Raw genomic sequence first — 22,777 nt, 5'->3', positions numbered from 1 at the left:
ATTTTGCTTCTCGTTGTTATATTGTCTATATATTGTTTTGCACATTCGTTTAAAAAGACAAGCAACTGCCAATGGACCTTCTTTATCCCAGATAGAATATTTACCTCTTATTAAGAGATAACTACGATAAGGTACGATAAGGGAATCATTATTTAAAATAATAAACAATATAAAGCTGTTAAATAAAAATTAAATGTTGATTGTTTTTTTGGGTAATTCTTTACTTTAAATGGGCCTTGTTTAAATGTAATTACACATTCGTACTGATTGATATTAATTAACGTAGGCCAAGTATAGTAAAATAGTATAGTAAGCAGGTTTAGCTGCTTGTAATCAGGGCTGGACTGGTAATCTGGCATTCCGGGCAAATGCCCGGTGGGCCGACGTGCTTTTTGGGCCGATACATCTCTTTTTTTTTTTTTTTTTTTTTTTACGGCCCATAAAACTCGTACACAAAATCATTTTTTTTCCAATGACAGACCGGCCCATGAAACACGTAGATCAGCGGCCCATTGGTTGTTTCCTTGATTGACACTGGGCTGGCCCAATCACATCTTTAAACACCTCCCCCTTTGTGCTTTGAGTGAGCGAGCAGTGTCAAGTGTGTATCTGTCTATAGTCTGAGAGATGGAGAGGAAACGCAAGGAATGTGCAAAGAAATAGCATGAAAAATAGATATAGGCCCTGAAAAGCAGACGCTGTAAAATTTGTCAAAGTATATGTGTTTTCTGCAGCAGCAGGACCTTCATCAGCTCCAGTGGCTGATGAGGAGGATAGTGAGGAGGATCAGGAGAGAGAGATGAGAAAGTGTAGAGTCTGTGGTAAGCAGAACTACTTTTTAAAACACTTTGGCTATGAGTGTAGGAACCCATTACCTAGTTACGCATTATTTCCACATCTGCATTGTTGACGATTACAGCAATTTACTAGAAGTTTAATGAGACGCGTTTGTATCCATGTTTTCCGCCAAAATAAAAGCTTGATGCAGTTTCCGTCAAAATAAAAGATCATGTGCTTATCTCTTTCAAGTTTATAAATTAGTACAAAACTAATTATGAAAGTTTTCTTTATTTTTCAGTGCATTTGTTTTACAATATATGGCTATTAGGCTACTGTCTTGAGATAAATTATAACTATTATTATGTAGTAGTGTAATATAGTAAATATAGTTTTATACTAAAAGAGTTTTGTTTTTTTTCTTTGTTTAATTTGCACACTAAAAATGGGTTGGCGCTTTTCATTTTTAACTCTCAAAGTGCACCAGATTGATGAATTTAACATTAAAATGCACACAAAAGATCCTGTGGGAAACACTGGTATTGCTATGCCAGTGCAGCTTATAGCTTGTTTTTTGATGCATCACTGCGGAGTATAGTTCAATTGTATTAATAAATTACAATTTTGTACTTATTTCATCTGTTAACTCTCACTCGTTCCTACTCACTCATTACATGCCATTAGTGGTTTCAATGAATAGGAGTTGAACATATTCAAGGGTGTGCAAAGATGGGTGGTGTTTATGATCATATGTAGTGGGCCAGTCTGGGCCAAAATGCCAGGGCCGATTTTCTGTCCCAGTCCAGCCCTGCTTGTAATTGTGTATCATTTACAGTTATTACTCCAGTAAGTATCAGTAACGATTAACTAATGTGTACTCAGTAACAGGTAACAAAGACACTGCAAATAAAGTGTTATTGTTTTTTTATCCAATAAAAATAAATAATAATCAATTAATTAATACATAAATAATGAAAAGAGTATTAAAAAAAGGTGAGCCGAATATCATATCATTATACTGGTTGAATTTCACAATGCATCAACCCTGAAAAATTCTATTTTTGTATGCCATTATACATAAAGGCATATGCCAAACGAAAGATAAAAACAGTTACAGATTATACAAAAGCATTACAAAGGTTAAATCAAACTATAAGGCACTTATTCATGAGCAAAATTATTATGTCATGTGTATATCAAAATTAAGGGCAATTTAGGGGTCACTTATGATAATAGATAGTTAGAAATCCCATTCAAAAATTATCTTATGCATAGTTACTGATTTATAATAACAGACGTTGACATAATGCTTCCTATTTAAAAAAGTAAATGTATATACACAGATTTATCACTATGATTTATCGTCATGCCAAGAAAATAGGTAAGTCATTCTAAAAATACTAATTCCAGGAAGAGGTGATGTCTCATGTTAACCACTAGATGTCTCTGTTGTCCTACAGTTTGTACATGCAATGTAGCTAATCTTTATTTGTCTAACTACAAATCCCTCAGGGCTAAACCACAGATAATTAACTGCTCGTCAACATATTATGTTCAGCTGTTCATCAATTATATAAGAATAAATATTGTGACGGTCACTATGGAAGCTGTTACGAGGTACTCCCATAGTCTTCAACTCATTACAAGGGAATGCCCCTGAACTGAAACCAGTTGGGAACACCCTTGTGTTTTTTTCTGCTCTTTAAATGTTTCTAACCACACAGAAAGTTCACCCAAGAATGAAAATACTATCATCATTTACTCACCCTCATGTCATTTTAAACCTGCATGACTTTATTTCTTCTGTGGAAGAAAACACACACACCACCCCACCCCACAGAGAGAGAGAGATAGAGAGATAGAGAGAGAGAGAGAGAGTACATTATGCATTTCTTTCTTTCTTCTTTAAAGCGTAATCAGAGTCTACTTTCATATCTAAATGGGTACCATATGCAAAATGATTGCTATGATACCTCTATGACAATATAACCTGATGTGGAAAACCTGGCCTTCTGGAAAAATCATGTGGTGTTTCTTGTCCAGGCAGAGATGGAACATCTGAGTTTCCTGGAGGGTGAGGGTGGTTATTGTGAGTCACTGTAGCGATTCTTTAAGGAAAAAAAGAGAGTCTAGAAGTCTTTACTGCCATTGAGTTATATATAGGTAACAATAACAAGTGATTCACCTTCTTAATTATAGCAATTTTAAAATCATGAAGCAATATAAACAGCACATCATTAAGTTTATGTATTTCCATTAATGAATTTAATGAAACAAGATTGCTAGGGGGGTTTGAACATTTCTGAGATAAATTGTGTAGAAATGTAAATGACAAAATAAATAATAACAATAATAAAATGAATTAATTAATTAAAACTAGTTATTCCAAACTCCTTCTGCTTTGTAAAGACAGGATGAAATACAAATATTTATTCTATTGACAGCCATAGTTTTATTTTCAAACCTATACATGAGTAAAGAAACATTATAATGCATTTAAATCTAAATATATTCCATATAATATTTACACAATTTTTTTGAATTAAATAATTTGGACAAAGAAATGTATAAATATACAAGTATATGTGGTGGATTGTATAACAAGTTATATTTGATACATTAATCAGCTATCAGATCAACAGAGTACATGTTTTTGCATTGCCAGATTACTATCAAATTGGCTTCGGCTATGCATTTTGCATGAAAGTGCTTGTAATGTAAAGTTTATCCAAGCTGTTAATAATAATGTCAATAATTACATGACTTTTCATTCCACTAAATGTCTGATAGATCATTCAAACTATGATTATATGATTAAGAGGTACATTTAATGATTAAGTGTATTTAATGCAAAGCACATACTAAATACTGCAATACAACATTTAAAAAAATTGTATGCAGTCCTTCATTAAATGAGGTCGTTACTCAAAACCAAAAGTGCATCTTTCATATTTGGCCACAGATGTGTTTATTAAACCTGTCCTCATGATATTAAAGCAGCTGTTAGGTGTCCTTAGTGCTGGTTTCTAAAGGGAATGTGTTGACCCAGCTCTGTGTACGGGCCAGGCACTGCTCCCAGCTGTAGAGCGGACGGTACTGAAAGTGACGAAATGCTTTGTCTGTGCAGACAGTAAAGGATGTGCAGGCCACAGCGAGTGTGTATCCATTTAGCAGTGGTGTGTAGTTGTAGAACGGCTTGAGGAGCCAGCGCATCAGGTCGTTCATCCACGCTATGAACCACAGCACCCACACTGGCACATGCAACGGGCGAAAGTTGAAGGTCGACAGGAACTGCATGTTGAAGTCTTCGTAGCTCTTGTATGGAGAGTCATCATAGCAGAAATAAAACTCCCCACCCAGCCGATCAGGATGTTCCCGCAGAGCACGTGCTGCTAGCAGATGCATCCAGGCCACATTACCTGCGTGCAAAAAAACATCTATCAGAGTCTAACAGAGTCTATCATTCCAAACTCAAGTATATAAACAGCACAGATACATTCACGTTCTATGTATGAACTGACATTTTTCCTACTCATTTAATAAAGTCAAGAGTTCTAGCGGGAACACAAAAAAGTCAGGAGAAAAAAAGTCTAAAATAAATAAATGTATTACATCAAATAAAAAAAAGTTAAAATATACTAAATTTGATATTATTTCATTCATTCTGCTTTCTGAGGACTGGACGAAAATCATGAAATTTAACACAATTAACTGATTCCACCGACAGCCAGTTTTACTTATGGTTTATGCTTGAGGTTTATCTAACTAAAAGTAATCTAATGGCTACAAAAAGATAAATATTATCATTAATACTACTGAATATTTTCCAGGCAATATTTACGACTTGTTTACAAGACTTTTATTTTTCACAGTATAAACGTGTCTTCACAAGGCATCACAATGTTTGAAAATCCCTCTTAGACTATGACCAGACAGATTTGCGAAGTTTTAGAAAAAAGAGTGTATAAAGTGACATCAAATCAATCAAGATTCTATGAATTTTTCTCTCATCCCCTGTTACCGTAATTACAGTGTTTATGGTAAATCTGAATCATCACACACTGAAGCAAGAGTCTGTTGGTTAACCTGCATAGACCCGTCCGTGCTCCGTGTCCCGTGGAACTCCCCTGATTACCCAACCACCTGTACGGACCCCGTTCTGGTAGAAGTCCTTCATGAGCTGGTGTTGTTCCCCATAGATACCTGTTGGCCGCAGACAGCATGTGTAGAGAATGTTCCCTCCCTTTACCTAATCATGGAGAGAGAAAGAAATCAATCATTTTATGCAGCAGAAAAGCAAACAAATTATTTTTCCATTACAAAACAAATCACTTAGATGCAGAGGACACACCAACAATGTTATGCAGATTTATAGTGTTTAGAAACGCCAGTAAACACATGGCATGAAACACCAAGAGCAAAGGCGTCACAAAAACATCCATATTGATTCAAGGATTCCAGCATGAGTGCTATGTGATGTTTGTTTCCCTTGGGTTTGGGAGGGTGTAGTATTGTGCAAAGTTGGAAAATAGCAACTAGAATGTGATTGAGAAGAGTTTCAATTCCAGCAAAATGTTAGTAGATTGTAATAAAGTTTTGGTTGATATTGTACATCCCTCCTGAATATAACATACGCAAGTACTAAGTAGAAAACTTGCGTTAAAAAAAGAATACAATAGTTATTTTTTTAAATTATATGAATTACTTGAAGAAAAGTTGATAAAACTGCAAACATGTGCAGTATATGCATCAAAATGCATGTAAATAATGTAGTTCAAAACAAAATGTGAGCTTGGAAGTCAGCAATTTAATCTAAGGGGCTGTTAACATGACACTGCTTTCAACTAAAAATGGAGTCTTGGGCGTTCATTTACCCGACAATGGCGTGAAAACGCAAACTTTTGAAAACGGGTTTCAAGGTGCAAGTTTTTGAAAACGAGACCTTTATCACCTCTGTGTAAACTACAAAAAAGTGAATCTGTGAAAACGGTGACGTCAGGCACATGCGTAGGCCATTATGTGTTTAGTCTATAGGCTTTTTTGAAAGGATGAAATATATATCCAAATGAAAGGATACAGATATTAACAGTAAGAAATAGGCGGCTGGGGGACTACGGACATTGTCACATACTCTAACTTCGTATATGTGAATTAAAGATAGGAAAATGTATACATTATAACATTTAACAGTATAAAATTTTGACATCATGAAATATTAAAGGTTCCTTACAACCGACTCAAGGACGATACATGTTTTCGAAGCCTTTGTGTTCAAAGGTTTTGACATTTTCTTAGAGGAAGCAAAAAAGGGACTTTATATCAGAGGAGAACAGAAAATTGGCATTACAGTGAATGGTTCTGGCTTTGCGAAGATAAAATTTACCCAGAAGACAAAGTAATAATACAATATTATCAAGATTAACAATCGTTAGAATGAAAATCGGACAAAAATGATAGATTACGTAATTTGTGTCTATAAGCATGTGCGTTCGACTTTCTTTACCACATGACCTCGCCAACTAAGTCTGGCATTTATAATACAGCGTTATAAGTCGTTTTCACAGATCCGTGTGAACGGGGATCGTTTTGATAATGTTGTCATCTGTAAAAAGAAAAAAACTTTCGGTTTTTAGCATATCGTTGTCGTGTAAACATACTCTAACTTCGTATATGTGAATTAAAGATAGGAAAATGTATCAGTGCCTGTTTCCTGTTTTTTAATCAGTGTGTTTGTAAATGGTGATTGTGACTTTTCTAAGTGATTGAACACTAAAAAGTGAAAAGCCAGGATCATATCTAAATCGGTGTGTGATTGTTGTACTCAGTTGTATTGTGTAATACCTTTGTGCCATTGGCTCCCAGCACCATTTTCTCAGCTGCAGCTTTGGTCTTTGGGTAGGGCATCTCATGGAATATATTATATGGAGTATCCTCATTCCCTCTGTGTCAAGGAAGAACACAAAGATGTAAAGTCTGAGATTTTTTTTTTATGTTGTTAAATAATAGGCAGCAGAGCTACACAGGCATTAAGTTAAAGCTTCAACTCAAGTCTGGAACTAAAATTATGTGGCACAACCCGACCAATACTGTCAAACTATAAGACCAAACAAATCCCCATAATGCTCGCTCTCTTTGTATACCCTCTCTGAATGAGTAGACACAGATGCATTATTACAGCTTGCACAGATGGAATGTGTGTGCAAGCACAAAATGACGCTACATCCTGAGGATGGCTGAAACATCACTGTCTCTGTCATTGCACAGTGAGTCTTGCACATATAAAATTACAGTTTTGGTAAAATGAAACAAAAATTTTTTTTATAAATAATTGTCACTTAAAGGTGCACTGTGTAATTTTGAGCGGCATCTAGTGGTGAGGTTGCAAATTGCAACCAACAGAAGTTGCGGTGGCCGACAGGAAAAGATGTCGTCGTTGAGACAGCAGAGAGTAGCCAGTTCAGCATTGAGGTTTCTTTACAAAGATAAATTAAGAAATTATGTTTACTTAATTATTCAGTAAAACGATTTGTTATTGCGAATATATTGTTACTTGTTCATCACTGTGTCAGTGTTTTATTCGCTGACTTTAGCTAGCTTCTTTGCACGAAGAACAACAGTGATGAAACGCGTTTGTCCGTTTAGAGCTACTGTAGAAACATGTCAGCGCATTTCAATGTAAGGGGACCCGCGTTGTTTGTAGATAGAAATGGCTCATTCTAAGGTAATAAAAACATAACGGTTCATTAAGTAAGGTCTTTATATGCCACTGAAAAAATAGTTATGTATGATTGCATTTCTGTCAACAGATCCTCCTAAATATTGCAAAATGCACCTTTAATAACAAACCTAAACCTAGTTCAAACATTTTACCTAGGTATAACTTTTATACGCTTTTAATTTTTTAAGTTGAGAGAAACACAGATATTGCAACAACACAAATCCTTTTTGCAATACTGCTTTCCAAAGAGTTTTTATCTTTCTTGTGTGAATAATTGTCTTTGGCAGCTCACATTTTCCAGCCAAAACATTCATTATTTTCATGACCTTAAAACATACCTGTCAACACTCCCGTTTTTTAGCCCTATCTCCCGTACCCCTCCCGGTTAGTTATTTTTCCCAGGAAACTTCCGTAATTTGCATGGCCCAAACTCCTTTGTGAATAATCGGACCAATATGTTTGTCTAATGTTGACCAGTTGCCAGATTTTATTAAATGCATTGGTCTGCAAATCCACAGACCATTAACAATTTCAAGCCGTTTGTCACCTCAACCTGGCAACCTATAACCCAGTCGCGGAAAGTTTAACCCTAAAGCGAGCCGATAGACATGATGGCAGGTGACGTTTTGGGCAATTTTACCATTGGGATTGGGCAACAATCCCTTATTACAAGTTATCATATCCCAAACTGGACATTTGACCTCATCACATGCTTACTAACATCTATTTACAAATAAAAAATATAAAGAAATATTAATAAATTAAGTTATGTTTTCATTTATGGGTATTGCAACATAAATAATGATGTGTGAATGTGTGTATGTTTGAATGAAAATATCTAAAAACTGATGATCTGTGTGTGTGTTAGTCACACAGGAAAACAATAATGTTTCTAGCTCGTGACAGTAATAGAAACAGACAAAAGACTTCAAGGTTTTCTCGGTGTGCTTTTTTATTTGAAGTTGGTGGCAAGACTTGAGTTAAAAACCTTTGTTGCACTTAAAAGTCATCCTAAATTTGTCATTTGGGTCACTGATAAGACTGCATGACAAATTTGTCTTTGAGTTTGGTTGATTACTAGGCCAAACCTCCATATCTGGAGTATTCACAATTCATAACATTTACACATTTTTGTTATATATATATTTTTTTACATATTGTGGCTAAATAGTTGGTGTCTTTAGTACTCTCAGCTCACATTCTAACATGTTTACAAGCAGAATTCATAAGTTTCCTGCAAAATCAACACAGAACATGTGGGAGAAACATAAGATTCCATCTGGGGTGACTAATTACAGAGCTGGCAATTGCTACTTTAGAATTCCTAACATTAGAACACGATACACAAAGAATGCACAACACCACAAGTGTTTTGAGACATGCAAGCGTCATTTGCTTCAGGTGTCCAGTAGAAAAATCGCAGTGGCAGAGATACAGACCTTTACTTTTTGAATGTTAAAAAAGTGTAAATAGCATTCTCAAACTCTGTCCATCACAACTGTTGCCTGTATTTATTCGGCTTGACATATATATCAAGATGGAATGTTGAGAACGTGGAATTCCTGTATGTTATTCCAGAATGCATTCAGCCGTGTGCAAACCCTTCCTCTCCTTCAGTCTCCCAGACATTCTCTCCATTAGACCCAAATCCTTTAAACTCTTTTTATTCCAGTGAATATTTTGAATCTGAACACACAACACTATGTAAAGTCTTCTTACATACATCAAAAACGCTATTTAAATAAATACACTTACCTGATGAATGCATCTCCTTTTACATTTGGACCAACCACCTCCATGGAGCTTGTATAGATCAAATTCTGAATACCGATTTCTACACAGGCATTTATTACATTCTCCGTCCCTGATGGAAAACAGCATCCAGAAATAAAAAAGCATTAAATAAAAATACATAAAAAAAGAGGTGAAGAAAAAAGGAACACTACTGCTGTACTAAAACAAAATTTAGAGCTAAAAGAAAGCTGTTTGTGTTGCTTACACTGACATTAACGAGACTCAGATTTGTTAAGATGGAACTGATGACACAATCCCTAAATTCCAAGTAGCCTAATGCTTTCAGTTTCATGCACTTGGAAGCACCAGATAGTCTGAACGAGAATGTAAATGCTTTCTGAAGTATCAGGTATTTACTGATAAGTAGAAAAATAAAGGTAAACAATTGTGCAGATGGCTTTTAAGTATCTAGCCTCTTTCAATGGCATTTAAAGAGGAGATTTCTGGGAAATTAATGTGGAATGCAGATGTGAGAGAAAAGCATCAAATAAGGGAGGATCCAAACCAATGGAACATTCCATTACGATAGCACATTCTTCATCTCTTGCTCTTGTTTTTATCTGTATCCTCTGGGTTCGTCTATATCAATGAGTGCTAAACTGACACAGGCCTAAACACATGTTAGGAACACTAAAACCAGTAAGGTCTACCGCACAAACAGTCTAAATTAAAAACAGGCTGATGAATAAATGTAAAACCATGAAAGGGCGGAGACAGATCTGAGCACATATATAAGAACATCAGGTCTGATAATATAGACATGTTTTCACTCATGCAAATGACTAGCATGAGGGTTTATCGTAGAAGAGCTGTGGACTGTAGCTAAAAAGCACATGCTTATATTGCTCACTGCATATGCAGAAAGAAAACGATACAAATTCTCCTCTTGTGTGTGAGAGTAAATGATGCATTTCCGGTCCAAACAGATCGTAAAGTTTTCGGGTTACTGGAAATGTAACCAAAGAAAAACTGTAGGAGAAACCAAAACCTTTATAACACCCACTGTCAAAAAAACCCAAAAACACTACCGTTTAAAAGTTTGGGGTCTAGAAGATTTAATAAAAAGGAAAAAAAAGAATACTTATTCAGCAAAGATGCATGAAATAAAAAGTGACAGTGAAGACTTGCATAGTTACAGAAGAAAATATATCATGGTTTCCAAGAAAATGTTAACTGTTTTCAACATTGATAATAATACAAAAGTGTTTCTTGAGAAGCAAATCATCATATCAGAATGATCTCTGAAGAATCATGTGACACTGAAGACTGGAGTAATGATACTGAAAATTCAGATTTGAAAAAAATATATTCCTGTGGCAAGCAGGATGAGGCCGAGGGCCCGTGAGAGAGCGGCACGAGGCCGGTGGCGTGATTACTGATGCGCGCGACGCACCGGTCTCGTATCTCCACTGTCGTCGCTCCTCCTTTTATGCTTCCGCTCCTCCGTGAGAGATACGAGACCCGATGCTTCGCGCACGTCGCGCTCATCAGTAATCACGCCACCGGCCTCGTGCCGCTCTCTCGCGGGCCCTCGGCCTCGTCCTGCTCGCCACAAATCCATTAAACATAATAATGCAATATTATTTCACAGCATTACGCTTTTTACTATATGTTTGTTACAATAAATGCAGCCTTGTGAGCATACATTTGATAAGACATTACCAACCCCAAACTTTTAAACAGTAGTACATCTTCGAAGCTGGCAACATTCAGTGTTTTCTTAGCCAACTCCTAAACCCGTTCAAAGTGCTTAACAATGGCATCACTTCTACAGTGAAGTCATTATTATCCATCTCCTTTTGTTCCTCAATCTTATTCTTCACTCACCTTGTACATTGACAGCATAGATGGCCTTCTCAGGGACTTTATACCATACATCAACCAAGCTAGCTGCGTGGATAACCAGGTCTGCTCCCTGAAAGGCATCACGCACGCTCTCATACTTTGTTATATCCCCCTGCACCACCACCACCTTCACATGCTCTGCGAATAAAAGAGAAAGAGAGAAGATACCTTGTTAAAAAGCAAATGGCTTGTTTTAATAAAAGGCATGGATGTCTATAAAAAAAGGCATTTACCCGTCATGTACCTCGGTCCCACACGCATGACAACAGCACTGTCTCACCCAGCAACTTATTTGAGTATAAGTACAATGTAACTACATTCCTTTTATAGTGTAACCACTTACTGTACCAATAGCAATAAATTATACATAATTACAGGCAAAAAACCCTAACCAAACCCTATTCCTAACCCTATAGTAAGTACATGTTATTCATTAATATTACTCAATACTTAAATGCATAATTACACTGTAACAAGGACAATTTAAAATAAAAGTGTAACCAATATTTTTTTAGAATAAAAAGATTTCTATAGTTTTAAATCTACTGACATGTTTGTTTTCCTTGTACCAAAGTGTGTGCGTGCTTTATGTATTCTAGTGAATGAGGGAGTGTGTGGGTGTGTTGGTGACAGCTGATGACAAGGTCACTTTGGTCAGCTTCCTGATGTCTTTTTCAGGATTGTGATTTATATTCTTGATTACAATGATGCAATTATGGAGTACAGGAAATAAACAATAAACTCTGGTGAAAGCAGCATCCTCGTCTTGTAAACAAAATGCATTGTTCCCTTTCTCATTCGTAGCTTTTTTTATAACAAAGAACAGCCTTTCATAACTGTTCTGCAAAGAAATACTGTCTCTGGATCTGCTGTAGCATCTTTCTGATAGCTGAAGTTTTCAATTGCTTTTACACTTATGCATTGAACAACTCCAAATAATGACAAACTCTTTAGCCGCTACACAAGACAAACAATAATTCTGTGCCTGAAACAACTTGTAATTGCCTCTGTGCCATGCAAAGATGTTCAAAAAAACATGTTTCTAGTGTCCCTTGTATCTGGGTGATGTTGTTTAATTAAGCTTTCTGATAAAACATTATAAATAACATATATAAAGTCTGCCTATGAACACAATCTTTGCAAGCAGTCACAAAGTTTATATAAAATCAGCCACATACAAAAAAAAAACCTCCTGCTAGTTCACTGTGCAAACGGTCAATGTTCACTTCTGATAACAAATGGTTATCTAACGTCTTTCTGTTGCCATTTAGACTTTGACCACGTTAAACTGTTGTCAATTCCAAGCATCTTTGTGGAAGTAATGCAATATTTCCCCCATTGCCCCTGGATAAAAACTATCAAAATATGTGAGGAGTAGAATACATTAAGGCAGGACAACGGACACTGTCATGTATGAGATCTACTTGATGAAAGAGCCAAGAAACTCTGGAATATAGAAAACATTTGAAATTTAAATTAGAAGCAGCTAACTGAATTCAAAATTCAACCTGCCTCGTGCATCTGTTTCACAGGCAGACGTTGCATAATGATAGTGCAAAAGGACACTGTGCTTCAGCTAAGCAGAGCTACACTTACTGAAAAAAGAGATCCATTTCTCCATTACACCATGATCAGTGGGGGGTGGTCAATACACCGAATAAGATCCCCTTGTACATCAGGACATCAGATTCATGGAGCAGGGAAGAGGACACTGGATTGGATGTAAGTGACTGGTGTGGCTTGACCTCAACAACTTAACCAAGCCAGAATATAGGCCTACACAATGACATGAATGAACATTTCCATTTCCTCAGTCTTTTCAATGTTCTTTCCCATTATTGGAGTCATAAAAAACAACAGATGTTTCCCCTGGGCACTTTCAGGAACTCCACCCTATACTGTGCCGTCACGAATGTCAAAAACAACCTATAAATTTCTACATTTTTAAAACTATGATCGTCTAAAGGAAGAATATACAGAATTTCAATATTTAGAGTATTAGAATTAGAGATTTATTTATTTCCCAAAAATATTTCCACTTGTCCCCTTCGATTTGTGGCTTAATTTCCAACACAAACAGACATTTTGACATAAATGTTTTCAGAAGTTGTGTGTACTTGGTTACCAACAAAATATTTAATATTTATTGTTCTTTATTTTCTTCATCATACATCACATTTCATCTTAAACTAACACTGTTGAAGCAACAGTCTCAGTTTACTATGAAATGTGATGCATGATGAAGAAAATAAAGAACAATAAATATTAAATATTTTGTGAATATAGCCTAACATTTTTATTTAGCCTGTGTCATTGCCAATCAAGATTGCTTTAATTTTTTTCAACGTATGCAACAATAAATAGGCTATAGCTTTGAAATGCTCAGCAAGATAAAGGAGTCTGTCATTTTAATCCAAAAATGTTTAAAATGTAATCCCCATGATCGAATCTAATATAACGCAATGCATAATTTGAGATGTGATCAAAACGTTAATTACTTTAAAAACATGACAAAAATAGCATGATAGTTAACATCAAGCGTCTGAAAACTAAAACGAACGTAGTGAACGTTACGATGAATAGGTGTGAAGCACAACTAAGTATTAAGACAAAACCATAAACGTATTTTTAACAAATTAGTAGGCTATATATCAATATTCAAACCATTGTGGGAACTAATAAGCTCGCAATGAACCGTTTGTTCCATGTGTCTCTTACCTGTACTGTGACTTTGTAGATTAGGGTAAACGGTTTTGTCGAAAAGTCTAATCTCTCTGATGTTTTCTTCCTTCTCCAACAAAACTCTCAACAGGTGCTGCCCAAGAAAACCGCATCCTCCAGTTATCAAATAAGTTAACTTCGATTTCTCATTAGACATTTTATAACTCCGTTGAATCCTCTCCCGTTACTGACCGAAGAGATTCACTCTGCAAACGAAATAAAAGGACGTCAAGTAGGCTACAACGTAACAAGCAATACAGGCTGCAGACTACAGTCGTGACAAGCAGAGAACAAGTAAATCTTACTGTCTCAATGTGGTTATACATGAATTCCCTCCGCCTAGCTTCTGATCTGTCGACAGTGCCCGCCCATTTCGATTCTTACTAGTAAGAATGTAATTGCAGAGCTCTTTAATTCAATTACAGAGCTCTGCAATTGCATTCTTACTAGTAAGAATCGAATTAGAGAGCTTTCTAATCGGAATTGTTACTAAGAATTGAATTAGAGAGCTCTCTAATTGTATTTTTACTAGTAAGAAGTGAATTAGAGAGCTTTCTAATCGGAATTGTTACTAAGAATTGAATTAGAGAGCTCTCTAATTGTATTTTTACTAGTAAGAAGTGAATTAGAGAGCTCTCTAATTGTAATTGCTACTAGTAAGAATTGAATAGTAAAGCTCTCTAATTGAATTCTTACTAGTAAAAATGCAATTACGACGAGTAAGGCTGGGTAGCCTACAATTTAAGCTAAAATGGCTTGCCATACAATATATTTCAATACTCGCCAAAGAGTAATCGTGATCCATGATGTACACCAGTGGTTCCCAACTTTTTTTGTCTGAGACCCCCTTTTTCCCAAGAAAATATTTTAGGGCCCCCCTTCACATTTAATGATATTGTCGCTCTTGTAAGCTTGCAGCAAGGATGATAAAATATTTTGTTTTTAAACAAATAGTATGTTTATTACTGTAACTAGATATGTTTATGCACAAATAATAGCGTATAATATTGAAAATACTATAACAAAAACATGAGTAGGCCATTTGTAAATTCAAAAACGTAAGCCTAGAAGTAGCCTATTAATTGGCCCTATTTGAAATGCAATAACAAAATTATCAGTATTCACACTGTGTGCAGGGAAAAAATAATTAATATAGCCTAAAATGACTGGTGTCTGGGACCTCATTGAAAACCCATTTTTTGTTCAGCCAGGGATCCTGAATAAAATTAGCTAATGTAACATGATCGTTTGGCGCTCTAGCCATTAATAAACATGCGTTTATTAACAGAATAATGCGTCTTGCGGAAGAACATTGTAGCCGGAGCTCCTTCTCTCTGTTTATGTCTATGACGAGTCACGCAGGAACTGGGTTACACCGCAGCGATACGACCCGAACCAGTGTAAAATAGTCCCAATATAAACACTTATTATAGGTGTACCATGGTGACTCAGGATAAGACAAAAACACGGTTTGGAAAATGGATTCATGATGTACTCGCTAATGATATAAATGTAGTAAATTTTGAACAAAAAAAGTTACGAATTGCTGCTGCTTTAATGCTCCCTGTTTAACACTTTTCAAAATATGGCGCGACCCCCCAAAGAGCTCGCTGAGGCCTCCTTGTGGGCCGCGACCCCCCTGTTGGGAACCGATGTACACAACAGCTAAAACCACCGCTTCCACATTTGTCCACGTGATATCGCGGGAAACCGAGGATAGCGCAGATATTGCGTCACTGACAGGCGACATTTTTTTCCGGGACGGACCATTATTTAAAATTGGACTTTCTCTGAAATTAAAACCCTTTGTGGACTTTTGGGATATTGTAAGTACACAAGTGCAGGAAATATATCAGACTGTGCAAGTGATTTTTGGATATTTTATTAGAAAAATCTTACATATTGTATCTTTAATGAAAGAATTTTCATTTTTGGATGAAATGGAGAAGAAATGGAGATCGATTACCCAACTGGAGCGAATTATTTTTTCCAATTTGACTTCTTTAATTAGTCTTTTGTGCACATCACTCAACCACTAACACTATTATACTATTATACTTTGGGTGAAAGTGAGATATTTGAGTGTCTGTGAATTTCTATGCATTCAAGTTGAATGAGTGTACAATAATCAATTATGTTTAGGAAAGCAGAAATACGAAGTTAATAGACTCAAATAGTTCTAGTAATCCAACTTACACCCATATTCACTTTTTACAGTGTAATACTAACTTTTTCTACTCTGCAAAAATATCTTGCAAGCCCAAATCAAGACATGAATTCAAAGTCACGCAACCTATTTGCTAAATCCCAAAGTGTGTGAGTAGTTAATATTTAACAATGATCATAACTGTAATCACAAGCCCAATTTCATGTCAAGGACAGTGCCATTTAGAGGACAGTGCCATACAATTGAACCTGTTAAAACAGAATATGTGAAAACCAATGTGGATAGAAAAGAGTTTAAACTTTATAAATCACATCAAATAACCCTTCCAGCACTTTCAGTTTGGCACTAAAACTGCTTCTTTTTTGCATAATCTTCAACCCTGTGTGAGGGAAAAAAACTGTACATTGAAGGGTTAGTTCACCCAAAAATGAAAATTCTGTCAGTATTTACTCACCCTCATGTTGTTCCAACCCCGTAAGACCTTCGTTCATCTTCGGAACACGAATTAAGATATTTTTGATGAAATCTGAGAGCTGGATCACTCCTCCATACTAGTCCATATATAGGCTTCTTCAGGGATTGAAACTTGCCGGCCTCGAAAAGTCATTAAAGACATTGTTAAAATAGTCCAAGTGACTACAGTGGCTCAATCTTAAGTTTATCAAACAACAAGAATACTTTTTGTGCGCAAAAAGAAATAAAAATAACAACTTTATTTCAACTATTCATATCCTTCTCTTTGGGCCTCTAGTCAGTTAACGTAGTCTGATAGCGTAGAGCTACGTCACACGTAGGCACACTATTGGCCGACGCTGGTCATGTGTGTGATGCGTGTGACGCACAACAACAGAAGCTTACGCTGTTACACTACGTTAACTGACTGGAGGCCCACAGAGAAGGAAATGAATAGTTGAAATAAAGTCGTTATATTTGTTTGTTTTTGCGCACAAAAAGTATTCACTTCATTTGATAAACTTAAGATTGAGCCACTGTAGTCACTTGGACTATTTTAACAACGTCTTTAATGACTTTTAGGGGCCGGCAGTTTCAATCCCTGAAGAAGCCTATGGACAAGTATGGAGGAGTGATCCAGGTCTCAGATTTCATCAAAAATATCTTAATTCGTGTTCCGAAGATGAACGAAGGTCTTACGGGGTTGGAACAACATGAGGGTGAGTAAATACTGACAGGATTTTCATTTTTGGGTGAACTATCCCTTTAAGGGAAATTAAGCAAGATAATTTGCGTAGCAAAACCGTTAATGAGTTGAACTATATTACCAAACTGGTTACATCAGATCAATAGTTCTTAACTTGACTTAAGAACTAAAACATTCTAAACAAAATAAGTTTAAAGAGATAGTATCTGTTCTCATTTACTCACCCTCATGTGTTTCCAAACCTGTATGTAGAACTCAAAAGAAGATATTTTAAAGAATGTTGGTAACTACACTTCACCCACTGACTTTCATAGTACTTTTTTCCCCCTACAATATAAGTCTTACTAGTAGCAACTAATTTTCTGGCTGGCTGCCAACATTCTTCAAAATGTATTTTTTTTTTCTTCCAACAGAAGAAAGAAACTCATACAGGTTAAAAACATGAGGTTGAGTAAATGATACTTCATAATATACAGTTTCAGCTGACAGGTTCATAGTGTATACAGCACTGTTAGCAGAAAGAGGGGCATTATATTAAAATAAACAAGGCATCAGTGGAATTTTATAGTTTGGACAGTTTTTTTTCTTTTAGCAGATGTTTTAATTCAGTAGTTTTGCAAATTAACAAGAATCGTTAACGTATTCTTTTATATTTGAAGTTCACCAATGACCGGATGAACTGCAGTTATTTGTGCTTCTCCCCTTCATTTCTCAATTTATATTAAATAAACTGAATATGGTTATTGTGTTACATTACTGAAGTGTTGGCTGCATGTCATTGTGGCTCAAGAATAACATTCCAGACCTCCTTTCATGACTGACTGCAGATGGGTCAATGATGTAATGCATTTTTGTATTTTAAGATGGATTAATAATGCAATTTATTAACCAAATGACTTGAACACACCTCTTCTATGATGGACATGTTTTCAATTGTTGGAATAAAAGTAATTTGTATTCTATAATAATAAAAATATTAATATTTAAAAAAAAAAGTTTGTCCACTAAATTAAGTCAGTGTGGTAATAATCAACATGCAAGACAAGTCCTTTGAAACATGCAGAGTTTTTTAATGTGGCGACGTAATTTCCACTGAAACAGGAAGACAAGGCGGACAAATCGAGCGGCTCCTCGCCTTTTTTAAAATGGACAATACCGCTTTGCTTATTATCACAGCTCAGCCAGACAGAGCTGTTGAACTCGGTAAAGCCAGTATTTGGCAGCCAGTCAAATAGATCCCCCCTTTAGATTTAATATGAAACTGTTACTAAAGCAACACAGTGATCATTATTATGCTGAGGATGTGTAGTTTGAAAAGTGTAGTTTGTGTAGATGTGTCGTTTTGAAATGTATGTTGGTTGCACGCATGGGACCGGTGTTTTCTCTTCCACTCGTCAGTGCAGAGTCTGTCTAACTTTTTCTCCTCCAAATCGCTTTAATAAAGCATTCTGTGCTGTATTAAAATGGGTCCGATACGTTTTGTGGTCTGCGGAGACTTGCGCATATGATCCTCTCTGGCATATCGTGTCTCTGGAACAGAGCAGACTGTATGCGATGCGGCGGTTCACATGACAAACACGAAACCAGACTTCATTCACCCCAATGGAAAGCATATTTACAATGTCTGATTCATTTCCTATCCCCTAGTGAGCTATGCGCCATTCACCATATATAAAAAAGTGATACTGTGAAGTAGGCTACCGATGGCAGCCCCAGCTTCAGTATCTTCTTGGGGGCGGGACACTTTAGCTTCTCGTCATCAAAATTATTGATCCATATTGGTGGAAGCAAAACAGCAAAACTTCTGTGAATAGATACGTTTTTGATTTGCCTCGGGCTTTGCCTTCGGTTTGTTTTACTCATAGACATAATAAATACATAGACGCCCTATTGGCAGCTGGAGCGTACGTCAACGGCGCCGCCATATTGCGGAGGGCAACTTTAAAATACTTCTCATTACGAGAATTGAGAAAAATGCATGTTTCGTGCGCTGCTTCGGGCTGTACAAATCGCCACACATTTGAAAACAGGTCTCGAGGAATTATCTTTCACAAGCAAGACTGAATATTTGTTTCTGGTTGTATTTGGTCATGATATAATTAGTAATAGTAATGTTCAGGGGAGAAAAGCCGCGAAATTTAAAAATACTACTGTTATTGTTCGACGAAATGTAGTTTTAATAGTTTTTCAGTCGACAATGTAGTTGTTTAAAGCTCAAATCTGTGGTTTATTTATAAAGATATCGCCTATTTAAAGATTAGATTTGTTGTGAGATCCAGGGGATCACCGGGCGCTCAGCGCTCTGCACCCCGCCTGGAACAGCCTTACCTCGGCTAGTGCTTCTGGCGTGTGCCGCTGGCTCTGATGTCTCTAGTCTAGTGGTTGAACATGATATATATAAACGGGCGATCTTTGGTCTCACAAAAAGAGACAGGGTTGTGACATTTTATTTTATATAGGCTATGTAGGAATATTTTAAGATATAATTATTTAGATAGGCTACATTCTCTTCACTGTATGTAGGCCTATAATAAAATTACACACATCTTTTTGTTAAATGTCAGTTTAATGATCAATATTATAATGTTTCATATTTGTTCATATTGTCTATATTATTCTGCAATTGATATTACATTGTATTTTCTGTTCTTATTATTATTTTAATAATATTATACCACTTGCAATTATCAATCTATTACAGTTATGCTGTTAAATGATTGTACTATTCATAGTCACTATTTAACTTATTATTTTTTATTGTCTATATACTTTAATTGATATTTCTTATTCCATTGCTATTATTATAGTATTATACATAAACTATATGCTATTATCAATATGTGTATTATTATATTATGTAGCTACTTATGCTATTATATAATTATACTATTCATTAGCTGTATACTGCTTGTTTATTTTATTGACTAAACTATTTACTATTACTTCTCACTTTATCTTATATTTACTATTTGCATTGCACTGTAGTTGTACCATATCATATGTATTACCATAAAGGATCCATCAGTTATCTTTGTTATTGCTAAAATCGGGTCAATCACAGAAAATGCTTTTTCCACAATAAGAAAACTTTATTTTATTAATGTAAAAATTAAATTATCTTCACAATTCTTAACCAATAATAAAAAGCCAGATAGCCTACATGACAAGCCTGAGCTTTGACAATTCCTTATTTAAAAAAAAAATGTTTTATAAGAAGTATCGAGATTTTAAATAACTAGAGATGGAACTTTTTGTACAGCACGTACAAACCACTGAAATCAGTTGATAAATGTTTTTTGTTTGTTTTGTTTTTATCCAGAAAAACCGCAGCTCACCGTTTACTTGCATTTGATTACAGTGCAGTCGTGCCCTCCGCAAAATGGCGGACGCGTTGACGTATCGCAGCAACGTTACAAAGCGGCCAATAGGGCGTCTATGTATTTATTAATAGGCTTGTTCGACTTGAACCGGCGCTGCACAGACCGATCGGTTGATGACATCAAAGTACCGCGAGAGCGATTCAAAAGCATAAGGAGCCGTCTGCTCTCTAATCGCTCTCGCGGTACTTTGATGTCATCAACCGATCGGTCTGTGCAGCGCCGGTTCAAGTCGAACAAGCCTAATGTCTATGGTTTTACTCTTCAAACACGCCGCCGGCTTGTTGCTATGCAGGTCACATGATTTGTGACGTAGCGCCGACCAACAACGAGTAACACTGTGACCTTCAAAAAACAAGAGTTCTGTCAAGAATGACACCCAAACTTTTAACCTTATTAGAGAGAGGAACAGAGCAATTAATTATCTATTACCACAGAATAAATAAATTTGACTTAGTATTTTTTTAACCAACGAGAATAATTTCTGTTTTACTACTGCACAATTTTAGAAAATTACTTGAAAACCACATTTTTAATTCATAATGTCATAATTCAGACTTGGCTTAAATTAATCACTATCCACCCTTTATCCACATTAGCGATTCGCCACTGTTAACTCGGGAACTTCTCGCCGATAAACTGACATGTTCGTCTTCCGTTAGGTCTATCTAGAATTTCCGATCAGGTGCCGCGTTAACTTTGCAACTTTGCTTTAAGTCAAAAGCCTAGCACACACCAAGCCGACGATCGGCCGTCGGGCAATGTAGTTTTTCCTGTGTGCTCTAGTGGACGCATAGAGTGGAGGCTGTCGTGTTTTTTGGGGCCGATTCAACATGGGCCGTCGGTGAAAGAGGGAACTCTGATCGGGCTGTTCACCTTAACGTTAGTGAACTAGAGAGTGCACGAGAATAATAGCAAAACAGCGAGCAAAAAAGACAAAACAGTACAGATAGAAGGCTGTTCTAATGTTACGTCATCTTACCTGAATGTTCTTTGGCGAATATTTCAATATTAACATGAGAGTGGAATAAAGAAAGTAATAGCAAGGTTGATATTCAAAACGGTAAGCACGCACTGCTTTGTTTACGGTTTGTGTATCTGCAGCATCGGTTTCCATTTTTGAATGACGAACAAAGACGAATATAGGCCTATCTTCTGCCGAATTAGACAGTTGTATCATTTACACGCAGGCGCAGAACGCGCATCCTAGCTGACAGCTGTTTCTCGATGTGTTCAAGTGCAGCCCCCCCCCCCTTGCAATTTACTACAATTTACTACAATTTACTACAATTTACGCTTCACTGGGAATAACGGTCAATTGTAAAATGGTTACTGTTCTGAAATAAGACATTGTTTATGACGAATGCTGCCGACAAATGCGACCTCCGGAGGACGCAGCCTTCAAAAAGAGACGTCGTCAGGATGACACAATGATAGGCTATGTCCTGTCTTTTAACGCCAAAACTGTACTCGAGGTCTCGAACACTTCAACATGGTATCCGTTCAGATTTCCTTCCAGAATGAATGAGTAGCCTACTGTGTTTCAGTTCAATGGTATTGTGTTTCTAAAAGAGACTTTCCGCGAAACCTTATCCAGTCTCCTTTGTGTCCATGGGCCACAACAAAATGAGGTTATCAAAGTCAGATGACTGAATCTGTCACTTGATGCTTCGTGCTCCTCAACATCCCTCTTTCAGTACTTTACCAAGAACTTCGCGGGTGGTCTACAAAAACACATCTATTTATATCTTTGAATTTAACCCTTACCTCTGTAACTTCCATTTTTTCTTCAATGAATCCAGTGAGCTCAACATTGATGTTACTATTTCCTGTGCAATTTTTTGAGACGGATGTGCATCTTCCTCTCTGCAGGCCGCATGCTTCCGCCGCGCATTTTACAGCTCACAAGAAAGGAGAGCAAGAGTGACAGAGGTTATTTCTACTGCCTTAGTGTGGGAAAAAATAAAACACAACACATCAATATTCAGACTCCTTTATTTACATTTGTAACAATAGCCCAAATCTACAATAATCTGAAGACAAAGTTTGGAAATGCCACTCAATCGTTGTCGAAATATCTGCTATTGTCATGGGAAGAAAAGAAGATGCTCATCCAACTCAGTCCTGCTGGAATGCTGGCCATCTGCCATGATGCAGACTAAAAGCTTATCTGCCTTTCCAGAGCTTTGGGGAAAATCTATTACAATTCCAAGTCCTAA

The 22,777-nt window shown here is 36.4% G+C and overlaps 1 protein-coding gene across 3 annotated transcripts; it reads right to left on the bottom strand.

Moving 5' to 3' along the window:
* Window positions 1–3,205: 3,205 nt before the first annotated feature.
* hsd3b7 (hydroxy-delta-5-steroid dehydrogenase, 3 beta- and steroid delta-isomerase) lies at window positions 3,206–22,344 on the bottom strand. 3 transcript variants are annotated; one of them, XM_077212891.1, is made up of 7 exons: window positions 22,326–22,344; window positions 13,853–14,061; window positions 11,117–11,272; window positions 9,251–9,359; window positions 6,619–6,718; window positions 4,864–5,026; window positions 3,206–4,196 (listed from the first exon to the last, which is right to left on the bottom strand). In XM_077212891.1, exons 2-7 carry the CDS (start codon window positions 14,010–14,012, stop codon window positions 3,781–3,783), a joined length of 1,104 nt encoding a protein of 367 aa, XP_077069006.1. In that variant the 5' UTR covers window positions 14,013–14,061; window positions 22,326–22,344; the 3' UTR covers window positions 3,206–3,780. The 3 variants fall into 3 exon arrangements, with proteins under 3 accessions (XP_077069006.1, XP_077069005.1, XP_077069004.1); XM_077212890.1 differs by lacking the exon at window positions 22,326–22,344 and adding an exon at window positions 21,541–21,761; XM_077212889.1 differs by lacking the exon at window positions 22,326–22,344 and having other exon boundaries at window positions 13,853–14,175.
* Window positions 22,345–22,777: the final 433 nt, after the last annotated feature.

The sequence above is a fragment of the Siphateles boraxobius genome, unplaced genomic scaffold (assembly GCF_051911475.1).
Source record: "Siphateles boraxobius isolate OS27281-9 unplaced genomic scaffold, OSU_SipBor_1 66, whole genome shotgun sequence".
Lineage (NCBI taxonomy): Eukaryota > Metazoa > Chordata > Actinopteri > Cypriniformes > Leuciscidae > Siphateles > Siphateles boraxobius.
The sequence above is the reverse complement of the archived record's forward strand: the minus strand, read 5'-3'. Positions and strand labels throughout refer to the sequence as shown.

Bases quoted from the DNA above. Each gene is read 5' to 3' on its own strand.
- hsd3b7 (XM_077212891.1), bottom strand. From the start codon at position 14,012: ATGTCTAATGAGAAATCGAAGTTAACTTATTTGATAACTGGAGGATGC. The intron at 11,273-13,852 runs GTAAGAGACACA...TTTTATTCGCAG, and splicing joins TCTACAAAGTCACAGTACAG to AGCATGTGAAGGTGGTGGTG. The intron at 5,027-6,618 runs GTATTACACAAT...CTCCATGATTAG, and splicing joins TGGGAGCCAATGGCACAAAG to GTAAAGGGAGGGAACATTCT.